This window comes from Dendrobates tinctorius, unplaced genomic scaffold (assembly GCF_039654945.1).
Source record: "Dendrobates tinctorius isolate UK_male_01 unplaced genomic scaffold, ASM3965494v1 ptg000083l, whole genome shotgun sequence".
Classification (NCBI taxonomy): Eukaryota; Metazoa; Chordata; class Amphibia; order Anura; family Dendrobatidae; genus Dendrobates; species Dendrobates tinctorius.
The window spans coordinates 2,829,123-2,851,836 of NW_027361751.1; the positions used below are offsets into that span (position 1 = coordinate 2,829,123).

The 22,714-nt window shown below is 44.7% G+C and overlaps 1 protein-coding gene across 4 annotated transcripts in view; it reads left to right on the forward strand.

Annotated features, from left to right (window-relative positions):
• The first annotated feature begins 228 nt into the window (after positions 1–228).
• FCHO2 (FCH and mu domain containing endocytic adaptor 2) overlaps positions 229–22,714 on the forward strand; it is a 240,992-nt gene continuing 218,506 nt past the window's right edge. For all 4 annotated transcript variants that reach the window (XM_073584057.1, XM_073584058.1, XM_073584056.1 and 1 more), the window contains exon 1: positions 229–525. In XM_073584057.1, the coding sequence (XP_073440158.1) occupies positions 259–525 (267 nt within the window). In that variant the 5' untranslated portion in view covers positions 229–258. The remainder of the gene's footprint in view (positions 526–22,714) is intronic.

The window sequence follows — 22,714 nt, forward strand, 5'->3', positions numbered from 1 at the left end:
TGCACGGAGACGACATGGAAAAATGAGAAAATACATGTGACAATAACCCAGAACTGCTGATGCTGAGGGGAAGGCAGTACTGCCGGAGAGGGCTCCGGGCCTGGCGGACAGGAACGTCCACCGAAATCCCAAGTGCGCTCTTCCTCCTCAGGACACCTGGCTTGTGTGTGTGGCACTGGCTGTGAGCCTATTGTTCCCGTTCTCAATAAAGTTTATTGAAGAAAAAAAGATGTTGGCAAGTCAGCGTTCTTTCACGACATGGCCGCTAGCTGGCGCAATACTACGATTCCCACCCTCTGCCGGCTACGCATGCGCGCTCCAAGCTCCAGCAGCAGGAGGCGGGGGAGGAGGCGGCTGTGGGATCCCGTCTGGTTCCGTAGGTTGGAGGAGAGCGGAGGAAAGACAGTGCTACATCGGGCCGGGGAACCGGCGGAGTGCGGCCGCATTGGAGACAATTCACCGGAGCGGCGACCCCCTTTATCCATTAGCAAGATGGTCATGGCGTATTTCCTGGATAATTTCTGGGTAAGCTGTGATTTCTGCTCGCTTCCTGCCCGGTATCCGGCCTCCTGTCCTCCCTTCCCTGCAGGCACCACTGCTTGTACCTCCGGAGACGAGTGTGACAGGAGACGGCGGCACACTGCCCTTACTATGGGTGACTGACACCTACAGGGGGATTATTAGTACATGGGCGTCATGTGCCTGACAGTGTGTGTCACAGTGTGGACTGTGTGTGTGGACTGTGTATTGTGTACTGTGTGACAGTGTGGACTGTGTGTGTGTACTGTGTGACAGTGTGTACTGTGTGACAGTGTGTACTGTGTGACAGTGTGTACTGTGTGACAGTGTGTACTGTGTGACAGTGTGTACTGTGTGACAGTGTGTACTGTGTATTGTGTGTGTGTGTATTGTGTGTGTACTGTGTATTGTGTGTGTGTGTACTGTGTGACAGTGTTGTGTGTGTGTGTGTGTGTGTGTGTACTGTGTATTGTGTGTGTGTGTACTGTGTGACAGTGTGGACTGTGTGTGTGTACTGTGTGACTGTGTGTACTGTGCGTGTGCGACAGTGTGTACTGTGCGTGTGCGACAGTGTGTACTGTGCGTGTGCGACAATTTATGCTGTGTGTCTGCACTGTGTCCTGTTTCCTTATGGCACAGTATAGTGTTGTGTACAGGCACCTGTTTGGCTCATGTATCCTCCTTAAGGTTTCAGAGTTGTGGATTCCTTGGTAAATACCATGAAAATTGGCACAAAATAAAAATGCCGCGTGGAGGATTTAAAAAAACCCCAAACCTTACGCTGGATTACTCGGGAATAAAATGGGAGCAACAAATGAGCCTGTTTTACCCGGTGACAGGTCCTGTTTAAATAGCACAAAAAAATGTTCCTACATGTGCCCGTTACATCTCATCCTCGCTCTGCGTGTCATTGTGGTCATTGTGAGTTTCACTCATTGCAGCACATTGGCTTTAATCTATGGTAAATCCACCGCAAAATCCCAATGCAAGGCTGTGTGACAGTGTGGACTGTGTGTGTGGACTGTGTGACAGTGTGGACTGTGTGACAGTGTGGACTGTGTGACAGTGTGGACTGTGTGACAGTGTGTACTGTGTGACAGTGTGGACTGTGTGACAGTGTGGACTGTGTATTGTGTGTGTGTGTATTGTGTGTGTGTGTACTGTGTGTACTGTGTATTGTGTGTGTGTGTGTACTGTGTGACAGTGTTGTGTGTGTGTGTGTGTGTACTGTGTATTGTGTGTGTGTGTACTGTGTGACAGTGTGGACTGTGTGTGTGTACTGTGTGACTGTGTGTACTGTGCGTGTGCGACAGTGTGTACTGTGCGTGTGCGACAGTGTGTACTGTGCGTGTGCGACAATTTATGCTGTGTGTCTGCACTGTGTCCTGTTTCCTTATGGCACAGTATAGTGTTGTGTACAGGCACCTGTTTGGCTCATGTATCCTCCTTAAGGTTTCAGAGTTGTGGATTCCTTGGTAAATACCATGAAAATTGGCACAAAATAAAAATGCCGCGTGGAGGATTTAAAAAAACCCCAAACCTTACGCTGGATTACTCGGGAATAAAATGGGAGCAACAAATGAGCCTGTTTTACCCGGTGACAGGTCCTGTTTAAATAGCACAAAAAAATGTTCCTACATGTGCCCGTTACATCTCATCCTCGCTCTGCGTGTCATTGTGGTCATTGTGAGTTTCACTCATTGCAGCACATTGGCTTTAATCTATGGTAAATCCACCGCAAAATCCCAATGCAAGGCTGTGTGACTGTGTGACAGTGTGGACTGTGTGACAGTGTGGACTGTGTGACAGTGTGGACTGTGTGACAGTGTGGACTGTGTGACAGTGTGGACTGTGTATTGTGTGTGTGTGTGTACTGTGTGACAGTGTTGTGTGTGTGTGTATTGTGTGTGTGTGTGTGTACTGTGTATTGTGTGTGTGTGTGTACTGTGTGACTGTGTGTACTGTGCGTGTGCGACAGTGTGTACTGTGCGTGTGCGACAGTGTGTACTGTGCGTGTGCGACAATTTATGCTGTGTGTCTGCACTGTGTCCTGTTTCCTTATGGCACAGTATAGTGTTGTGTACAGGCACCTGTTTGGCTCATGTATCCTCCTTAAGGTTTCAGAGTTGTGGATTCCTTGGTAAATACCATGAAAATTGGCACAAAATAAAAATGCCACGTGGAGGATTTAAAAAAACCCCAAACCTTACGCTGGATTACTCGGGAATAAAATGGGAGCAACAAATGAGCCTGTTTTACCCGGTGACAGGTCCTGTTTAAATTGCACAAAAAAATGTTCCTACATGTGCCCGTTACATCTCATCCTCGCTCTGCGTGTCATTGTGGTCATTGTGAGTTTCACTCATTGCAGCACATTGGCTTTAATCTATGGTAAATCCACCGCAAAATCCCAATGCAAGGCTGTGTGACAGTGTGGACTGTGTGTGTGGACTGTGTGACAGTGTGGACTGTGTGACAGTGTGGACTGTGTGACAGTGTGGACTGTGTGACAGTGTGTACTGTGTGACAGTGTGGACTGTGTGACAGTGTGGACTGTGTATTGTGTGTGTGTGTATTGTGTGTGTGTGTACTGTGTGTACTGTGTATTGTGTGTGTGTGTGTACTGTGTGACAGTGTTGTGTGTGTGTGTGTGTGTACTGTGTATTGTGTGTGTGTGTACTGTGTGACAGTGTGGACTGTGTGTGTGTACTGTGTGACTGTGTGTACTGTGCGTGTGCGACAGTGTGTACTGTGCGTGTGCGACAGTGTGTACTGTGCGTGTGCGACAATTTATGCTGTGTGTCTGCACTGTGTCCTGTTTCCTTATGGCACAGTATAGTGTTGTGTACAGGCACCTGTTTGGCTCATGTATCCTCCTTAAGGTTTCAGAGTTGTGGATTCCTTGGTAAATACCATGAAAATTGGCACAAAATAAAAATGCCGCGTGGAGGATTTAAAAAAACCCCAAACCTTACGCTGGATTACTCGGGAATAAAATGGGAGCAACAAATGAGCCTGTTTTACCCGGTGACAGGTCCTGTTTAAATAGCACACAAAAATGTTCCTACATGTGCCCGTTACATCTCATCCTCGCTCTGCGTGTCATTGTGAGTTTCACTCATTGCAGCACATTGGCTTTAATCTATGGTAAATCCACCGCAAAATCCCAATGCAAGGCTTGCAGATTGTGCCGTGGGTCCATCTCAGTTTTGAAGGGAAATCCTTCCTGTGTGCAGGTATCCTAAAGTTGTAGTATTTGTTGTGCTACGTTTGTGCTGTGTGACATAAGGCTGACATTTTGCAGAGTGACTTGAGGTTTTCATCTGTTCCCGTGGCCCAATCAGTAGGAACAATGTGAGATTATAAAGTTGTGGGCAATGTACGCAAAAGTTAAATGAGAGCTGCCAGGCTGCAGAAAGTTATACTATATCATCATTACTAACCTGTCAGTGTCATGTGCGTGGACTGCCACCATCCAGTACATACAATAATGTTGTGTAAGCTCCCGGCTGTAGTGGCTGCTGTAACCTGTCAGTGTCATGTGCGTGGCCTGCCACCATCACGGTACATACAGTAATGTTGTGTAAGCTCCCGGCTGTAGTAGCTGCTGTAACCTGTCAGCGTCATGAGCATGGGTTGATCTTCTACACATGCGCCGGCGAGTCTCTGCTGCTGCGCAGTGTTCCCGTGGCCCAATCAGTAGGAACAATGTGAGATTATAAAGTTGTGGGCAATGTACGCAAAAGTTAAATGAGAGCTGCCAGGCTGCAGAAAGTTATACTATATCATCATTACTAACCTGTCAGTGTCATGTGCGTGGACTGCCACCGTTACGGTACATACAATGATGTTGTGTAAGCTCCTGGCTGTAGTGGCTGCTGTAACCTGTCAGTGTCATGTGCGTGGACTGCCACCATTACGGTACATACAGTAATGTTGTGTAAGCTCCCGGCTGTAGTGGCTGCTGTAACCTGTCAGTGTCATGTGCGTGGACTGCCACCATCCAGTACATACAATAATGTTGTGTAAGCTCCCGGCTGTAGTGGCTGCTGTAACCTGTCAGTGTCATGTGCGTGGACTGCCACCATCACGGTACATACAGTAATGTTGTGTAAGCTCCCGGCTGTAGTGGCTGCTGTAACCTGTCAGTGTCATGTGCGTGGCCTGCCACCATCACGGTACATACAGTAATGTTGTGTAAGCTCCCGGCTGTAGTAGCTGCTGTAACCTGTCAGCGTCATGAGCATGGGTTGATCTTCTACGCATGCGCCGGCGAGTCTCTGCTGCTGCGCAGTGACTGCGGAATATGATAGCGCTATATAAGTGAGTAAAATCAATAAAAATAAAGTCTGGGTGCTGCTAAGCTTAGGGCCTATGGAGAATGTTCGCATCTTGGCTTTATGTGGAAGTAATGAGGATATATATAATCTTTATTTTAATATAGTGCTAACATATTCCGCAGCGCTTTACAGTTTGCACACATTATCATCACTGTCCCCAATGGGGCTCACAATCTAAATTCCCTATCAGTATGTCTTTGGAATGTGGGAGGAAACCCACGCAAGCATGGGGAGAACATACAAACTCCTTGCAGATGTTGTCCTTGGTGGCATTTGAACCCAGGACCCCAGCGCTGCAAGGCTGCAGTGCTAAGAAGGATGGGCTATTAGGATATGAACGGTAAGTAGCCTATGACAAGTCTTTGGTTTCGTTGAGAAGTAAAGTGCGGGGTCTCTACCAAAGTCATTTTCATATCTGTTAAAGGAAATCTGTCACCCAACAATATGCAAAAAAAACTACTTAAAGGGAATTTGTCATTTAGGATTTTATACCAAAACTGATGGCATGTACGATATATAAAGGCACTTTAGTGCTCAGTAAATTGTTACCTTGCTTGTAGAAGTCTGTTTTGCTGTTGTAGAGAAATCCATAGATGAAGTTGCATGCTGATGAGTCACAAGTGCAGTGGGCGGGCTATGCACTTACAGCTCTCCGGCCCCTCTGCCGTAAGTGCAGAGCCCGCCCACTGCACTTGTGACTCATCAGCATGCAACTTCATCTATGGATTTCTCTACAACAGCAAAACAGACTTCTACAAGCAAGGTAACAGTTCACTCATCATTAAAGTGCCTTTATATACATGCCATCAGTTTTGGTATAAAATCCTAATGGCAGGTTCTCTTTAAATATTTATAAAGAGCGCGTAGCCTGTAGTTTATTGAAACTTGCATTTTAGGGGTGACGCTGTTCAATATTCAGCAGCTATTGCAAGAGAAAGGGGGAGTATATAACTCATTAATGTGCTCTGTAGTTTGTTGTGAACATCCGCACCCGTTTTGCCAAGTCCGTCTATGATTTGCAGGTGACCTTCCTAAACAATTATTTATATAGAAAGTGATTGTACAGCATCAACCCCCCCCCCCCCCCCCGTGCCACCCGATCCGGCACGTGGCATAGACGCCTCACTATACCCCATGCGCCAGATCGAGCCAAAAGGACTTCTTGGGGTCATTCAATGCTTCGGTTTCTGCATTGGAGGTGGAAGATGCTACTGGTGGGGCAATCGCCGAACAGTTGGAATGTGTTGGCAGATGGCTCTCGCCTCCGACGTACAAGTGCGAGGCGCTGGATGACCCCTCTGCTCCGTTAGATGCCACTAGACATGCCGCCTCACCCTCAGTTGAATCTTGTTCTGTCTTTTTCCAAATTTGTCTTCTATCACTTTTTCCATGAATTTGTGTCTTGAGAAAATAAATGTGACGTACAAACAGCTGTGGATACTACAGTGCTGCGGGTCATCAGTCACACCGGCTCCTCTGTCCTCTGGTGCAGACATTTGTCTGTACATTATACTGTCAGTGAAGGCGGATTACTCCTGCTAGTAGGCACTAAATGATGATGGGTTTGTAGACACTGAATGCTTGTCCTGGGGGATCAGACATGGCTGTCACAAGACAAGCCGCAGCACAAGGCATGGCAGGCAGTGGATACGCAAGAACGCTGTACTAATGGGTTATCCACATGTTAGCTTTGCCACTGGTGATTATAATGTTTCATCATAAAGCTTCCCTTTCATGGATGATCACGGCTTTGTGCAAGACATTGGCTATGAAGCCGTTTTTGCAGTTTCTTTATATTCATTTGGTGATCAGGACAGAGCTCGTCTCTGGATGTATTGTCTACCGGATTTCGGGGATGTCAGGGAAATTGAAGAGTCAGAGGTTTGGCTTACCGACTCCACAGCCCTAGATGTCCCCAGCTCTTAATAAGTGTTTTTTTTATGTGGATACCAGTTTGGTTTAATCATTGCCACAGATTTGTTTATATTAAAATATTCATTGACAAGAAAGTGCTCTACAATTGGTTCAGTTCTGATAGAGGTACCTCCATGTAACGGATCCAAAGGAGATGAGCTGAAAATGTGCTTTTTGGACTTTGGGGATTCCACTTTATGTAGAGCAAAAAAATCCATGCCCATTTCATATCCATTAATTGAAATGCATGCGTTTGATTTGGTATTCGACCTAAACAGACTTGGTTTTTTTTTTTTTTTTTTTTTTGTGCACTAATTGACTTGTGAAAACATTCTTAGGCCTCTTTTAGACGTCGTGCCTCCGGTACGTGTGGTAGTAGTTTTCAAATGTACCAGAGACACTTACACACGTAGACCCATTCAAGTGAATGGGACTGTGCACATGGCAGTGTGTTTCGACGGACCGTGTATCCGTCCATGAAATACACTGATATATCTGTTTTTTGTTTTTTTTTAACAGCAGCATGGGCTGCAAAACATCCAGCATATGGATGACACACAGATGACATCTGTGTCACATCAGTGTGACATACCGGCGTCTGGGAGTCAGCAGTACTGTTAGCGTCAGGTGCTGAAGACCACTCTCATCATTCTCCACTGCTCTGCAGGCGATCAGTGCTAGCAGGGGAGAATGTCGAGCGTTGTATTCAACTGATAACAGTGATAGCGGGGGGCCGCTGATGGGAGTATTAGAGAAAAAAAATTACATGGGGTTCCCCTGTATTTTTGATAACCAGCCAGGCAAAACTGAGCGCTCTACAATCTGCAGCAGAAGGTTACATACTGATTTTGCTAAAGAATCCCGATGATTTTATAACGATAACTGATTAGGTGAATATTCTGTCACATGTGGACTCACCCTTAGGGTGATTTCACCTTGCGTTTTGGCACCCATTCATTGGCCTCGTTGGGCCTTACGACCGAACGATCCGCAATACTGAATTCGGTCGTATGCGCTCTTGCATAATTTTCGGGCATATACGTCTACTGGAGGCTTACGCCCCTGAAAATGATGCACATCAGAGTGCATGTTTGTTTTGCTGTCACCATTGTAGCCTATGGCCCTTTTGGCACATCTGTCCGCATCCCGTTTTGCGGGGTAATTTGGACATAAGCCCCGACGGGGCCATTGAATGGGTGCCAAAATACAATGTGAAAGCAGCCATAGGCCTCATTCAGACTTTCAGGGTTTTTCTCATGCCTAAAAACTTGGATTGTTGTTCATCGTTTTTTTTTTTTTTTATCAGATTTTCATCAGTGTATGGTCAGTACTTACCATTATTGTTTCATCAGTGAGGTGGGCGATTTTGGTCTAAGTACTACTTAGTCCGCTAAAAGACTCACCCAACATGTGAACAGCCCTATAGACAATTATGGGTATGTGTATATCCATGAAAAACAGCTGAAACATGTATGTGAGTCAGAGGTATGTGCAGACGATCCGGAAGTGGCTGCACTTTGGGCGCAGCGCATGTTCGCTGCGTCTAGAGTGCATCCGTGTATTGAACGCAGGTGAACCCGCATGTGTTCACTGAACTGTGCGGATTCACCGTGTCCAGTACATTGTATGAGTGAAATTTCTCTTGCGGAGGCTTGTGTCTCTGCAAGAGAAATGGACATGCTGCATGTCTGTCTCCGCAGGCGTCTGTGGACTCATAGTGGACATGGGATTTCTTTAAATCCCATCCACTATGTTGGAACATCTGGATGCTGCGGGTTGGACACTGCACAAGTACGCAGCGTCCAACCTGCAGCGATTACTGATCGTCTGCACATACCCTTAGAGAGGCGTTATATTAACCAGCACATCACACTCAGCATCCTGTCACTGATGGATCCTTACAGCCTCCTACAACTACTGTGTGGGGTGCGCCAGTTTATCCTTGTGCTTTCCAGGTTGCAATCTGAAGACTTCGAGGTTGTCAACAAAACCACAAATCAAGGATCCCTAAAATATAACTTTTAATGAAAAGTCTAAAAAATAGTTCAAAATTTGTAGAGAAGACAAAAATAAATTTAAATCAGGGAAAGAAGGTATCCGTAAGAAATGAATATCACAAAATATGTCCTAATATGCCCTGCAGGTCCGCTATGCTGACTCCTGCCTGACAGTGGAGGTTGGCACCCTAAGTTTCTGCAGTAGGCGCCCCTGCTCCTCGGCGGCTCACCCTGATATCCCTAGAAATACCTACATTAACAAAAATACACCCCATTACCCGTGTGAATAAACAACAACAAAATCAAATAAAAAATAAAAAAAATGAAAAAACTGAAAAAAGGGATATTTATCTATTCTTGATATTAAAGGCTATATCAATAGACAATTTATAGCCACTTACAATATGTAAATATATAAACAGTATCATGAAATATCCCTTTCAAACACATCAGCCTAAATAGGCCAAAATGTATAAATAAATCTATATAGAGATGTGAGTAAATAAGATGCAAAATTCATATGCTTGTCTTATTGTCCTGATAAAATCAAACAAAAGGACAGAAATCCGCAAAAATATCAACTCCTTAGTCAAACCTCATCCATAATAGGACTGCACACAATTGTGTTATGTACACGATGTAAGAATGAAACAAATAGTACAATAGCCGTGTGCTCATCTGAAAAATTGTACAGTATCTATGTACTTATCTGCGCTGTGACGTATCAGTTCAATTGCGGAAGTCCCCAACCATACTGAAGCCCTGATCAGTCTCTGTCCGAAAGTAGCGACATCCCAAATAAATACCCGAATCGTTTCCCCCCCATGGGTATAACGGGGGTTCATCAGGGGATATGATGACTAGAAAAAATGGAGAAGGCTTGAGGTTGTCTCATACGGTACCATTGATGACCTAACCTTAGGATAGGTCATGAATGTCTGATCGGTCGTGTCCGACACCCGGCACTCCCTCCCATCAGCTAATAAAGTAGAGTACTGTTTACATTTTTAACCTGATACTTCTTGATTTTTAAAGATTTCATTACCTCCTTCTCTACCCCTGATATCATGGTTAATGGGTTGTTTATGAATTTCACATCTTGACTCTTGATAACGGTGTTAGCACCGGACCTGTGTTCTCACTATCAGCAGCCGGCATCCTGCTGTAACAGTCGGAATAACTCAGATCCTGGTCTTTTAACACAGAAGATGCTGCTGTCAATAGTGACATGTAGAAAACTGTGATGGCGGCAGGCATTTTTATATATGGAAATCATATTCCAGTCGCTGAAAAGTTTTTAATTTTTGTAATATACTTTGTTACCTTATTTTTCTTTCGTGTTTCCCAAACCCTATCCTGCAGGGCTGGTTCACTTTTCCAAGACTGTGGAGACCTGTGTGTCCTAAGCAGTGCCTTCAACCCCCCTTCCTACCAATCCCGTAAAGAATACACAGCCAGACCGAGATGGGTTGAACAGGTCGGTCACAGTTTATTAATGACCTAAGCAGAGAAGGGCAAATACATTTCGTAACGGGCGGCTCATGGCTGAGATCCTGTCTGCGATCGACAAGCGATTTGGCCAACGAGTGGTTACGAACCTTTGCCCTCCTCTACTTCTTCCACTGTGACTTATTATCGTTGACAAAGATTAGCTATATATACATAATTTTTTTTTTTTTTTATCATTATTTTTTTTTTTATAACACAATACACATATATACATATCTCTGTTGCAGTTAGTATGGCCATTTACACCCCATCGAAATATGTAAGGGAGGGAATGAATGTGGGACAAAAGCTTCCAAGTGACCCGCCGGAGGGAAAAGGAAGTTCTGACCTGGGTACCTGGATTTAACCCCTGTAAGGTGTGGACAGCAGGGTATCCCAATTAGTACATCACCGAGGGGAGTGGTGTGAGGGGGGTGAATTGGGCACTGACCGTATTTTATTAGCTTTAGTCTTAGGGGCTCTACAGTCAGAGGCACATTCCTTATGCAGTACTGTGCCTGCCATTCATGCTCATTTAGAAGCATCTTTCATCCGCTGTTCAACAAAAATCCCATTCTCTTTACCGGAATATACTGTACAAATCTTGCCAAGCAGCAGCTGAAAGCAACTATACCATAACCAAGTATATCACAAAAGTTCATAATTTTGCAATGCCTGAATGGCATCACGGTGGTTCAGTGGTTAGGGCTGTAATGGGTGAGCCGGGGCCCAGGAGAGCATAGCTGTTATTTACTGTGTGTAAACATTAGGGATTCGAGGGGTTGTCCGAGTAGTGAACAACCCCTTTAAAGTGATGCTGTTATTTTATGTGAACTTGGAGAAGAATATCTATGTCTGCCTCCTCTCCATAGACTTTTAAGAGCAGCAGCTGTCACCTCATGCCCCAGCGAGCTGAAAATCTGTATTCACTGACAACAAACTTTACCTTTGATTTGTCAGTACAAGAAGAGAAATTGGCTTGTTTTCTCTAATAAGATATGACCTAACACCTTATCCGAGCAGATTTGCTCATCACGAACGATAGTTACTACATACAGAGGCACAATATGCATCAAACTGTGTACATTTCTCTACTGATTCTGCGGACTAAGGTCCTCCATTTGCGGTATGTGAATTTGCGTTTGTTAAATCTCATCTGTACTGCAGCACAGAAGATTTTCAGCCTGAAAAAATCCAAACAGCCAATCTGCTCAGTAGCCTAACCTTTTCCACAACCATAATGTTGGATAGTCGGCTTCATCTGAAGAGTCTGTTATCTGTTTACCAGGTTTTATGGATTTGCACATGGCCAATGCTTTTGTATTGTGGAGTGATATAATAGGTTACTATGTGCTTACTTGTGTCTGATGTCATGATTGGACTATGTACCCTGGCAAAGCCCCCTGCTTTTATTGACTTTCTGCCATTGACTGGTGGGATACTGTTACAGGATATGTATGTATCAAATACTCCTCTACGTTTAGAGCCCCTGGCTGTAACAAAAGCAATTGTTTTACAAGGAGTAGAGGAATGTAGCATTGTTTCTCTGGATAGGGCACATGTACAGTAATCCATAGGGAAATCCAGATTTAACCCATCTGAAGTCTTTTGAATTCTTTCTTTCTGAAGTTTTACTTCCATAAAATGTAAAAATGGCATCTGAAGGGACTACTGTGTGTTCTTATCCGACTCAGCCGGGATTAAAAGCTGTAGGTGTTGGATGAAGAACACGTGCACCTGGAAGATGAGCAGATGGTGCTCCGTAGCTGATCTCCTCTTGCCCAGAGTTGCTGCAATTGAACACTTGATTGTCAAACTTCCCACTGTGCTGGCCACATGGTTGTAATGTTATGCTGATCAGTAATGCAACTTGCCAGTTGTATCGTTCTGAACCAAAATGTCTGAAGTTTATTTATAAAGTTACCTAACCTATCGGCACTTGAGGCATGAGGTCCGGCACCCTAAATCATGGCGAGAATACGACTTTTTTGCCACTAGTTCTTCTAAAATATCAAGGGTGACAAGGCTAGTCTGAAAGGAGCATTGTCGCTGGAGACAAGGCGCCTGCACAGAAGCAGCTATCTGATCACCGGCGCCATTTTCAAACAGATTTTTTTTTTTTTTATGATAAGGATAAAGTAAAAAAAACCCAAAATGATTATATGCGATCATGCTGCCTACTGCCGGTGATATTTTTTTCCAAGCTATATAGAGTATTCATTATGTAAACTTAAGGGCCAGATCAGTGAGGGATCAGTGACCTGTCATAAGCCATACACATGAAGACCCCCGAGGAAGCCCACACGAAACGCGCATCGGGGCTGCTTTTTGAACACGCTCACTGGCAGATACACATGGGTAAGATATGCGTCCTTTCTCTAGTGGCCATTTATTCATGATACGTCTACAATATACATTGATATCTATATTATTATTGCACCTGGAGATTTAGTTAGGGTTGCCCACTATTGATATGCACTATGCACCTTTTTTGGATCATTATGATTAATTGTTGTAGGTAACTCTTTATAGGGTATGGCTATCATTATCTATACTGCTACAATTGTGCTGCTGTGTCCATCACACATGAGCTTTGTATAGTGCATTGTCTTTTGTCTGTATATTACATGTAACTATCTAGATTATTTAATAAAATCATTGTGTTTTATATAGTTCAGACTTTTTTCTCCGCTGTTGTTTATAGGATTTATGTTGTATTGGTGTGTCCGTAGTTACGCTATGTCCAGAAGATTGGTCTATTGACCTTGTATTTTATTTTATGGATATGGATCAGTGGATTTTGCTCTGTTATGATTGAAGTACGGACTGAGATTCATGAACCGGCTCACCCGAACTTAACTGCTTCATGGGCCTCCAAGTTTGGGTCTTGGGAACCACGGATGTGTGAATGTTCTGATACAAAAAGTAGTTTTCCAGGGAATATAAATGATATTAAATTAGTTCAGACTACAGTTGTGGCCACAAGTTTGGAGAATTACACCAATTCTGTTTTTAACAAAGCTTTCAACTTCAGTGTTTCTAGATCTTTTAGTCAGATCTTTGTATGGTCACTGTCTGATGTACTATTAAAAGCATCTCATAAGTTTTTAACTTTTTTTTTTTAGTGACAAATCAATTAAGATGATTGAAAAACTAAATATTTACAGTGTTGTTCCTTATATTTCAAGACTTCTGCCCTTCGACCTGGAAGCTGGATATCCCCTTCTGGGCCAATCTGGACTGATGGCCGCCTATTCTTGTCTAATGAGTGCTTGGAGTCTATCACATATATTAGAGAAATACGGTACATTGTATGCAATTTCCTTTTATAATTTCCAAGCCTCAGACTAGCGTCTGTAGACAGACAATGGACTGCTGCATACAGTTGTGTGTAATTTGTCTTTATTCATGTTAAGGCCCTTTTACATTTAGCGATGCACCAGCGATCCGACCCGGTCAGGATCGCTGGTGCATCGCTAATTGATTGCTAGTGAGCTGTCACGCAGGCAGATCTCACAGCGATGCAGCAGCGATGCGGCGCACGATACTCCCCTTTCACACACAGCGATCCTGACGTCCTCCCGCCTCCACGCGTCGCTCGTCGGCGCCAGCAGGAAGCGCCCGACGAGAAATGGAGCCGGACATTCTCGCGCGATCAGCGATGGACAGCGGGGGAGCCGGTCGGAGGTAAGTATCACACATAGCGATATCGCTATAACGTCACAAAATCGGTGACGTTATAGCGATATCGCTGTGTGTAAAACCCCCTTTAGACTTGTAAACTATCCTGCGACCTGTGGATGGGCTGCATCGAAACTATAGCTGTCTCTGCTAAAGAAATGGCATGTAAGCCTTTAAAGACATTCTTGCTAAATAAATTATTTTTCAGATCTGCTACCCCCTGTGGTTCTACAGAAAAAAAATATCTTGAAACAGATTATCTGAAATCGGGCTTTTGGTAACATTTATGTTTAGCTGGAATGAGAACCAGCCTAAACAGATCACAAAGGCTCCAGACTTGTGTCAGTGTGTACATGGTATGGAGTTGTATAATCACCTAGACCGGCTTCTTACTGCGAGTTTGTATGGGTGTTATTCTTAGAATGACAATTTGTCTTCTTCTATCTAAACTCTCTTTACAAATGACGCTTTAGCATGAAAACTGCAATTATTAGGCCATGTAAGTCAGGACTGGACAGCTCTTACTAGTTTTTTAGGAGCCAGCAATGACACACTTTGCAAGACTACGCGCACACAACTTGATGTTCAGTTGTTATATATACACTTTGCCGCACCACCACACCAACCCTTGCATAAAATGTAAGGGTGGACCCTTCTTGAGTATCACCAACAGGGCAACAAGGATGTGTGTTCCCCACAATGCACACCTTTAGGCTATGTGCACACACTGCGGAATCACCTGCGAGTTTTTCCCAGCGGAACCGCAGGTAAAGTGACCTGCGGTTTTCCTGTGGATTAGCCTGCGGCTTTGCCCCTGCAGTTTCACACCTCTACTATGTTAAAGGTGTGAAACCGCAGCAGAATCCGCAGAAACAATTGACATGCTGTGGTTTATAAACAGCATAACCGCGCGGAAAAAAACGCAGCGTGAGCACTGCGGTTTTGAAAACCCATAGGGTTACATGGTACTGTACCATGTCTGCGGAACTGCTGCGGTTCCGCAGGGCCAAAACCGCAGCAAAAACCGCAGCGTGTGCACATAGCCTTAGTAGTAGCAATATAGTCCACCTTTTCTCCTACAGGATCAAAGCATATCCCACTTTTAGCAACAAGATCTCTTCCTCACAAGTCCTCCACCACCGTTCCTGATAGTGGCAATAGCATTAGGGTTCCTTTATCACCTGATGGGGTGACAAGAAAATTTCCCAGAGCAAAGTTGCCCACACGGACAATATTTATAACGTTATCACCTCCCCCGTCCTGTAGCATGTTGTGGCGTAGAAAATGATTGAAGTCCATAAGACATCTCCAGGGAGGAGGCATGTTCCCCCCCCCCCCCAACTCACAAATGAACACATTGGAAAGAGGGAGAATTACATATAGCTAGGAAGTAAGAAAACAAATTAATATAGGAAGAACTACAATTCAAGTTCGTTTTGAAGCCAGGAGACCTAACTCTGTCAAGGTAGTTAAACAGGAAAGATGTTTTCTGATGTCCAGATGCCAAAAAGACATGTGTTTATGCATAGGTGGAGAAGTACAGAAGTTTCCTTTGTTTCCAGGAAAGACATCCTAAGTTGAAAGGATTTTTTCTAAACGTGTCCTAGATAGTCTGGCTCCTGTGGTCATATAGGAATATTGGGGATTGTATCCTATATTTATGGGATAAAGATTTTTGGCATCATAGCGAAGGGATGTACGTGACGTCACAACACTGTAGGGCCACTAGAATCCCTCCAGTTAAATAACATCCTGATAGATGATGCTATACCTGTCATATTTGGGGAGCTCATAAAATTCTAACATACTCGGCGCATCCCACAATCCAACCCACATGAGGTCTTCAAGGGGAGGTGTGAGGGCATATCTAAGGAGCTAATAAAAATCAGAAACTGGGCTTTTTTGCTGTACATTCTGCCAGTTTTCCAATTGGAATGCCTCACTCCACTAAGCTTTGAGCCATATCCGTGACATCAGAGTTAGGCTAGTATCACATTTGCGCTTTTGAGCGCAGTGACGGCCTGCACACGGCCGCCGCTAAGCCCCGCCCCCTGCTGCACCTCTGCTGGTAGCTCCGCCTACCGGCGCATGACGCTGCAGGCGTCCTGCGTCCCCTTTCTTTATCACTGGGGGCGCAGGCCGTGCAGTTTGGTTGCGCTCGGCGCACCGTGAAATGGACGCATGCACCGCCAAACGCATACTGCGCACGGCCTGCGCCCCCAGTGCTAAAGATAGGGGACGCAGGACGCATGCAGCGTCATGCGCTGGTAGGCGGAGCTACCGGCGGAGGCACGGCAGGGGGCGGGGCTTAGCGGCGGCCGTGTGCAGACCGTCGCTGCGCTCAAAAGCGCAAATGTGAAACTAGCCTTAGTATGTTTCTTTTGTTATCCCTTTTTTATTTTATGTAATTGTATATATCATATTGTTTTGTTCCCATTTTGTATCATCTTCTACTGTTTATTTTTTATAAGCATTGCCTATCTGTCTGGATTAAATTAATAAACTTAATAGCTCTGTTCTGGAAGCCACACGCTACCTGTAATGGGTGTCCAATCGGCCAGTATAAACAATTGGTGATGGCAGCAAGTAGTTTCTTTTGTTATTGTCTAGCTGGCAGTGACCGTATCGGAGTTTATACATATATTCCATGCATTGGAATCGGAGGTGTATATACCATTCGTTCACTGTTCTCTTAGAACTGGCCTAGTAGTGAAAGAAACTGTGTCCTGGTCCATCACTTGTCAGCCATTTTGTAATTGTCCTGACAATTGGAGGCAGAAAAGTTGCGTTCCCCTGACAAAAAGTTAACAGTGTGTGGATCTGTGGGACCCTCCCGGCTCTGTATCCTTGACAGTTGGTGGCAGCAGTGTGACCCCCCCCACTCCAGCTGTTGATCTTTGACATGTTATGTCACTCCGTAGCCTGTGTACAGTGTGATCCTGTCTGTATTAATATGACGTTATCGTCCCCCTGTCCTGTAATATGTTATGTCACTCCGTAGCCTGTGTACAGTGTGATCCTGTCTGTATTAATATGACGTTATCGTCCCCCTGTCCTGTAATATGTTATAGCACTTCGGAGACTGTGTACAGTGTGATCCTGTCTGTATTAATATGACGTTATCGTCCCCGTCCTGTAATATGTTATAGCACTTCGGAGACTGTGTACAGTGTGACCTCGGCTGTACCAGTGTGTGAAGACAACCTTATCATTTTTAAATAAACTTATTTTCTGTGTGGGCTTTCATGGCAGCGGGCATTTTTCACGGGACCACCCTATGGCAATAACAGTAGTGTCCCTCTAGCCCACAGTGACAAGTAAGTTCCTTCTATCACCCGATGGCAATAGCAGTAGAGGTCCTCTGGACCCCCGTGGCAATAGCAGTAGAGGTCCTCTGGACCCCCGTGGCAATAGCAGTAGGGACATTCAGCATTTTTTTTTTTTCCTTTTTGGTTTAATCTGTCCTTATATAACAAGTACAAGTTCCCCGGTGCTGTTCACATGATAATTAATGTCTTGTTCTTTCTCTTGGAGAGCCACCCTCCTGTGTCCTAATCATAGAGAAAGCCAAGGTGCGCCTTAGTTTTGACAGCCAGTATGAGTGCAAGGTATGTGACACATCTATTAACTGGTTTGACAGTTTTGTGCTGGTGATCACTGGAGGACGACCTTTCCATTAAAGGCAGAGTGTATTGAAATAAGTCTGGAAAAATCCCAGTAGCCAAATCACCTGGATCTCTGCCGCTGGCATCTCACTATATTTTCTGCTGAAGGAAATTAGGAAGTCTGGCCATTGAAAGAAAAATAAAGTTGTTGCCAAAATATGCCCGAAAAGCTGCTTGGTAGTCCAGGCCGCCACAAAAGAAAGACACACACAATATTAAAGGGGTTGCATGTGAGTTTACAAAATTTGCAAAAAAAAAGTAAAGGACTAAGCAATCCTTATTAGGCGAATCCCCCGCTGCTCAAATGCTGCCCATTGGTCCTAATTATGATGATGTCTCGCGCTTATTCCGTTTGACCAATCACTGGGCTTAGTCCTGTGCCATACATGCCACCATCTTCAATACAGGCATAAAATTATGGGTAGTCAGAACGCCAGTGAAGTAAACAGGTGATCTGCTGCAAACCATAATGAAAGTGCAGGGAAACCATCGTGATCATTGGAACATGGAAAATGATTGTTAGGTCAGGGTCAAACAAGTGTATAAATCGGACAAGTGCTATCTCCATCTGCTCCTCGTGGTGTCCTCTGATTCTCTCCTCTAAGACAATCGGCTCACACTGTGCTGACACTCTGAATGTCATTAGCATAATCAACCCCATGCTCTCAGATGAGGGCATCGACTGTCGTGTCACCCTGGCTTTCAAGTAACGATTGACTTCGATATTGTCGACCCGCACTTGTTGTTGGGCCAATCATCCGCTTGCGTTATAAGACCGGTAGGATATCCCTTCACGAGTTTCTTTCCAGCTGATATTTCCAACCTTGAGATAATGTGCTACACAACTTCTTGCATCTTGTTAATGAGAGTGTGAGATACAATGTAGTTCTAATCTTGGTAAAATGGACACATACAGAGAATTCACATGGTCAGGTCTCATGAAAGTCGCTGTCTTTGTAACTTGTGACCTGTAATGTGGACCTCCCAGAGTGTCTTAATAATATTACATTGAGCTGCTTTGTAACTATCGACGTCAGGTCTCCACAAAAAAAAAACATTGTGTATGTGTGCCTCCATTTATTCTATAGCGTGAGTATAGAGCAGGGGTGTACTCGGAATTTGCATTGTCGATTCTAATACTAAATAGCGTCATAGACCGGCAGGTGTCCACGCTGCCAGCTGCTCATGTGTATGTACAAGCAGGCATTCCTCTTGTCTTCCAAGCTCCTGGACCCAGTAATGGAGCCAGCGATATAGGAAGCAATATGCTTCTACAGACCTGGCTCCCCTGACTGGATAGAGGGTCATTGGTGACTGCAGGATGCAGGGTCTCCAAATATGAGCAGCCCAGATCGCACCCTGTGTACGGACAGAAGCTGCGGAGCAATGTATTCTGAAAAGAGATTATTAAGTACAGCGCACATTTCTGCTCTATACTTTCTATATTGGAGAATTTAGCATGTCTGGATTTGTGCAGACTTTTATATGATCAAACTAACTGTAGCACAATGTAAAACGCACTACTGGTTTATTTCACTTAGAATTTAAACCCTTTTCTTTATTATGGTGCTTGAACCTCTACGTTCAAGCAACATATTGTAATCCAATTTCTTATATTTTATTATTATTATTCTACTTCTTTTCCGCGTTTTCTGCAATTAATGCGGCAGCTAGAAGCTGACAGATCGCTGATTCAAGGTCTTAAAGGCGCAGCGCGCCAATGGCTTCTGAAAAGTCCCACCCAGTGATGGCTAACCTTGGCACTCCAGCTGTTGTTTTACAACTCCCAGCATACCCTTGCAACCTGCAGCAGTTGAGGCATGCTGGGAGTTGTAATTCTCCAACAGCTGGAGTGCCAAGGTTAGCCATCACTGCAGTTGGACGCCAAAGTGGCATTAGAAGCCCAGTGCGCCAAAGTGGCAGCATATGTCAACATGGCTAAAGTGGCTACCAAGTGGCCAAAGTGGCTACCGAGGTGCCAAATTGGCTACCAAGTGGCCGAAGTGGCTACCAAGTGCACAAAGTGGCTACCGAGGCGCCGAGTGTGCCAAAGTGGCTACCGAAGTGCCAAAGTGGCTTCCAAGTGGCTGGCCAAAGTGGCTACCAAGGTGCCGAATGTGCCAGAGTGGCTATTGATGTGCCAAAGTGGCTACCAAGTGGCCAAAGTGGCTACGGAGGGGCTGTGTGCGCCAAAGTGGCTACCAAGGATTCCTGCATGCCAAAATGGCTAACAAGGGGCCCTGCACATCGATGTGGGCAGGGCTCTGCATGCCAGACTTGCTCCTGAGGTTCATTGGCACCAAAGTGGTTTCTGAGGGGCCCTGGGAACCAGACTGGCTCCTGAGGGGGCCCACACTACAAAGTTGGCCTTGGGCTTGACATACTAAAGTGGCCCCTGAGAGGCCTCGCATGCCAGATTGGCTCCTAAAAGGCCCTGACATCATAGTGGCTGTTGAGGGGCCACACCATGCCAAAGTGGCTTGTGAGGGGCTGTACTATGCCAGTCGCTCTGGCTTTTACTAACCTAAGATGATTCGCACCACAAGAATGTCCAAAAAAATGTTTCCATGAAAACGCGATATGCGCTTTTGTCCATTTTTTATTTTTCAGGGGTAAAGCTGCAATTAAATGGTTGCTATCATTACTAAGGTCCCCATCACACTGAACAACGAGCATTCGATCCATGACGTTTCAGCAATACCCCGCTGTGACAGCGGCAATTGCTGCATGTGACAGTGGGATACAACATCGCTGGGGGCATTCCTGAGCATGGCCGATCCCAGTCCCGGCCGTTTTCATTGCTGGGGTGTCCTTGCATGCTTTTCCTTTTAATTTAAATTTAATTGGTATGGCTAGCTTACCTCCCGCTGTCATGGCCTGGTATTTTCCCTTACAGTACCTTCACACTTGTCAATTGACAGCCGCTCAGCCGTGGTCGATCGCTGCTGTGGCTGAGTGGCTGTCAATTGAAAGCTGCCCTTACACTGTTCGGCTGCTGCGTCCACCTGCTCGACCGAGTGGGTGGCCATGGCCATAGACCTTCATTGCCACAGTTGAGTGCTAGCGTCCATGAATGGTCGAGCACGATACTGAAATGACTAATGTACAGTGGTGCAGTATCTCTTCAACTGACTGAGCACTTGTTCAGTGCCTAGGGTACAGAGACGTACAGCAGCTGCTTGGCCGAGTATCTGCAGACTGTTGATGTGTGTGAGAGTACCCTTAAGGACTAATCAGATCTTGTCACGTCCTTTGACACCACTCCCGACATTGGATATAGCGTGTACAGCGTAAGAATTCTTCTCTTCCCACCAGGTGTGTTTTCTGTCCTGCCTTCCAACCCATGTTGTTATGATTGGGTCACTGAGGAGGAGAGCAAGACCAAGCTAAGCCAGAGAAAACCAGAGGGGTTGGTAACTAAGCGGATTGCAGACCCCTGATCCTATCCACACAACTAGCAGTAGCCGTTGAGCGTACCTACGATGATTCTAGACGCCTCGGCACAGCTGGAGAGCTAAATAAGCGTAAAGCAAGAAAGGGGAAATCTAATCTGCCCCAGAGCAGACCCCAAAGGAATAGACAGCCCCCAAACATATTGTCGGTGAGACAAGATGAAAACACAAACGCAGGTAGGAAAATAGACTGAGCAAACGATGAGGCTCACACTGACTAAACCGGACAGGAAAGGAAAGACACTGTCTGCAATCATGCAAAAAACCCTACAAAAAATGTCCAACACATCTGATAGAAAAATACTGAAGTCGCATGACTTTGCCCACTATATCAGCACTCTAGTATATTCTGAAAGCAGAGCAAAAAGAGGCCAATCTAATAAGGGACAAAAACAAACTGGCACAAGCAGTAACATATGGATGGAGATTCAGCACAGCCCCAGCCGGAGCTGGCTGAACACACAAAGCTGAAATAGACAAAACCAGATGAAATGTGAACAATAGCAAAAGAACACTTAGTTTCCAGCTCAGTCCCTGCATGCTCAAGCTAAGACCTCAAGAGGCAGGGAAAATCACCAGCAGGGATAGAGGGAGTCGGCTGTCTTAAATCCAGTCAGAAACTCCAGATCTCCAATCGTCCTCCTCATTATCAGGTGGCAAGCAAGCCTCTGTTAATCAGATCAGCTCCATTACCTCCAGTAACCACCAGAGGGAGCCCAGAAAGAGAGCTTGCGACCCCTCTGTCAATATAACCAGCTCCACTACCTTCACTAGTAACCAGAGGTAGGCCAGAAAGCGAATTCACAACACATGTATTGTTATGAACTCTGTATTTATGGATTTTATTGTAACCCCCCCCTTTATAAAAAAAAAAAAAAAGAGAGAAAAGAAGTATATATTATATAAAGAATATATGATAATATAAAAAAGAAAAAAAAATATATGTATATGGTTTACATGTTTCATTTTGGGTGTTTATTCTTGGTGTATTGTTATTAAGTCACAGCTGACTGTATATTTTAACGGAGTGGATAAAATTATATGGGAAGGCACTAGTGCACGCCAAAAGTCTGTGTGGCACCCTGCTGCCTGTTCCATTTCAATGGTTTTAATTTTTAAAATGTGAGAGTTTCTGATTTATAAAAAGCTGTGGCCACCACCACCCATTTACAATTTACAAAGTTGTTTGTGTTTTTATTTCATATTGTCAAAGGGGCATGAAGTGTATCTGGTGTGTGTGGTGCAGGACTAGCACAGGCTTCCTGTTCTCTGACTTGGCATAAAACATTCTAATTCGCTTTCCTTTGATTTTAAAGCTATATGTAAGTAATCATACTGTAGTATGTGTACACTTATACACTGCTTTATAAGGGCTAGTACACAGTCCGATTTTTACATCCGAATTCGACCGATTATTTATTCTGACTGTGTGTACTAGCCCTAAATGTGACTTCATTAGCTACATAAAAATAGTTTTGTTTCCATTATGGCCGTCCCTATTAAAATCTGCCAAAAGCAGACAGACTTTACATTAGCAGAGTCTACCTGTGAGAACTTGCTGCTAGAGAGATTATTCGTTGCAATCAGAATTTCTAGTGAAATCAATAAATCAAACTGAGCAGCCACAATTTCTTACATACAGACTCTGCCTAGGACAG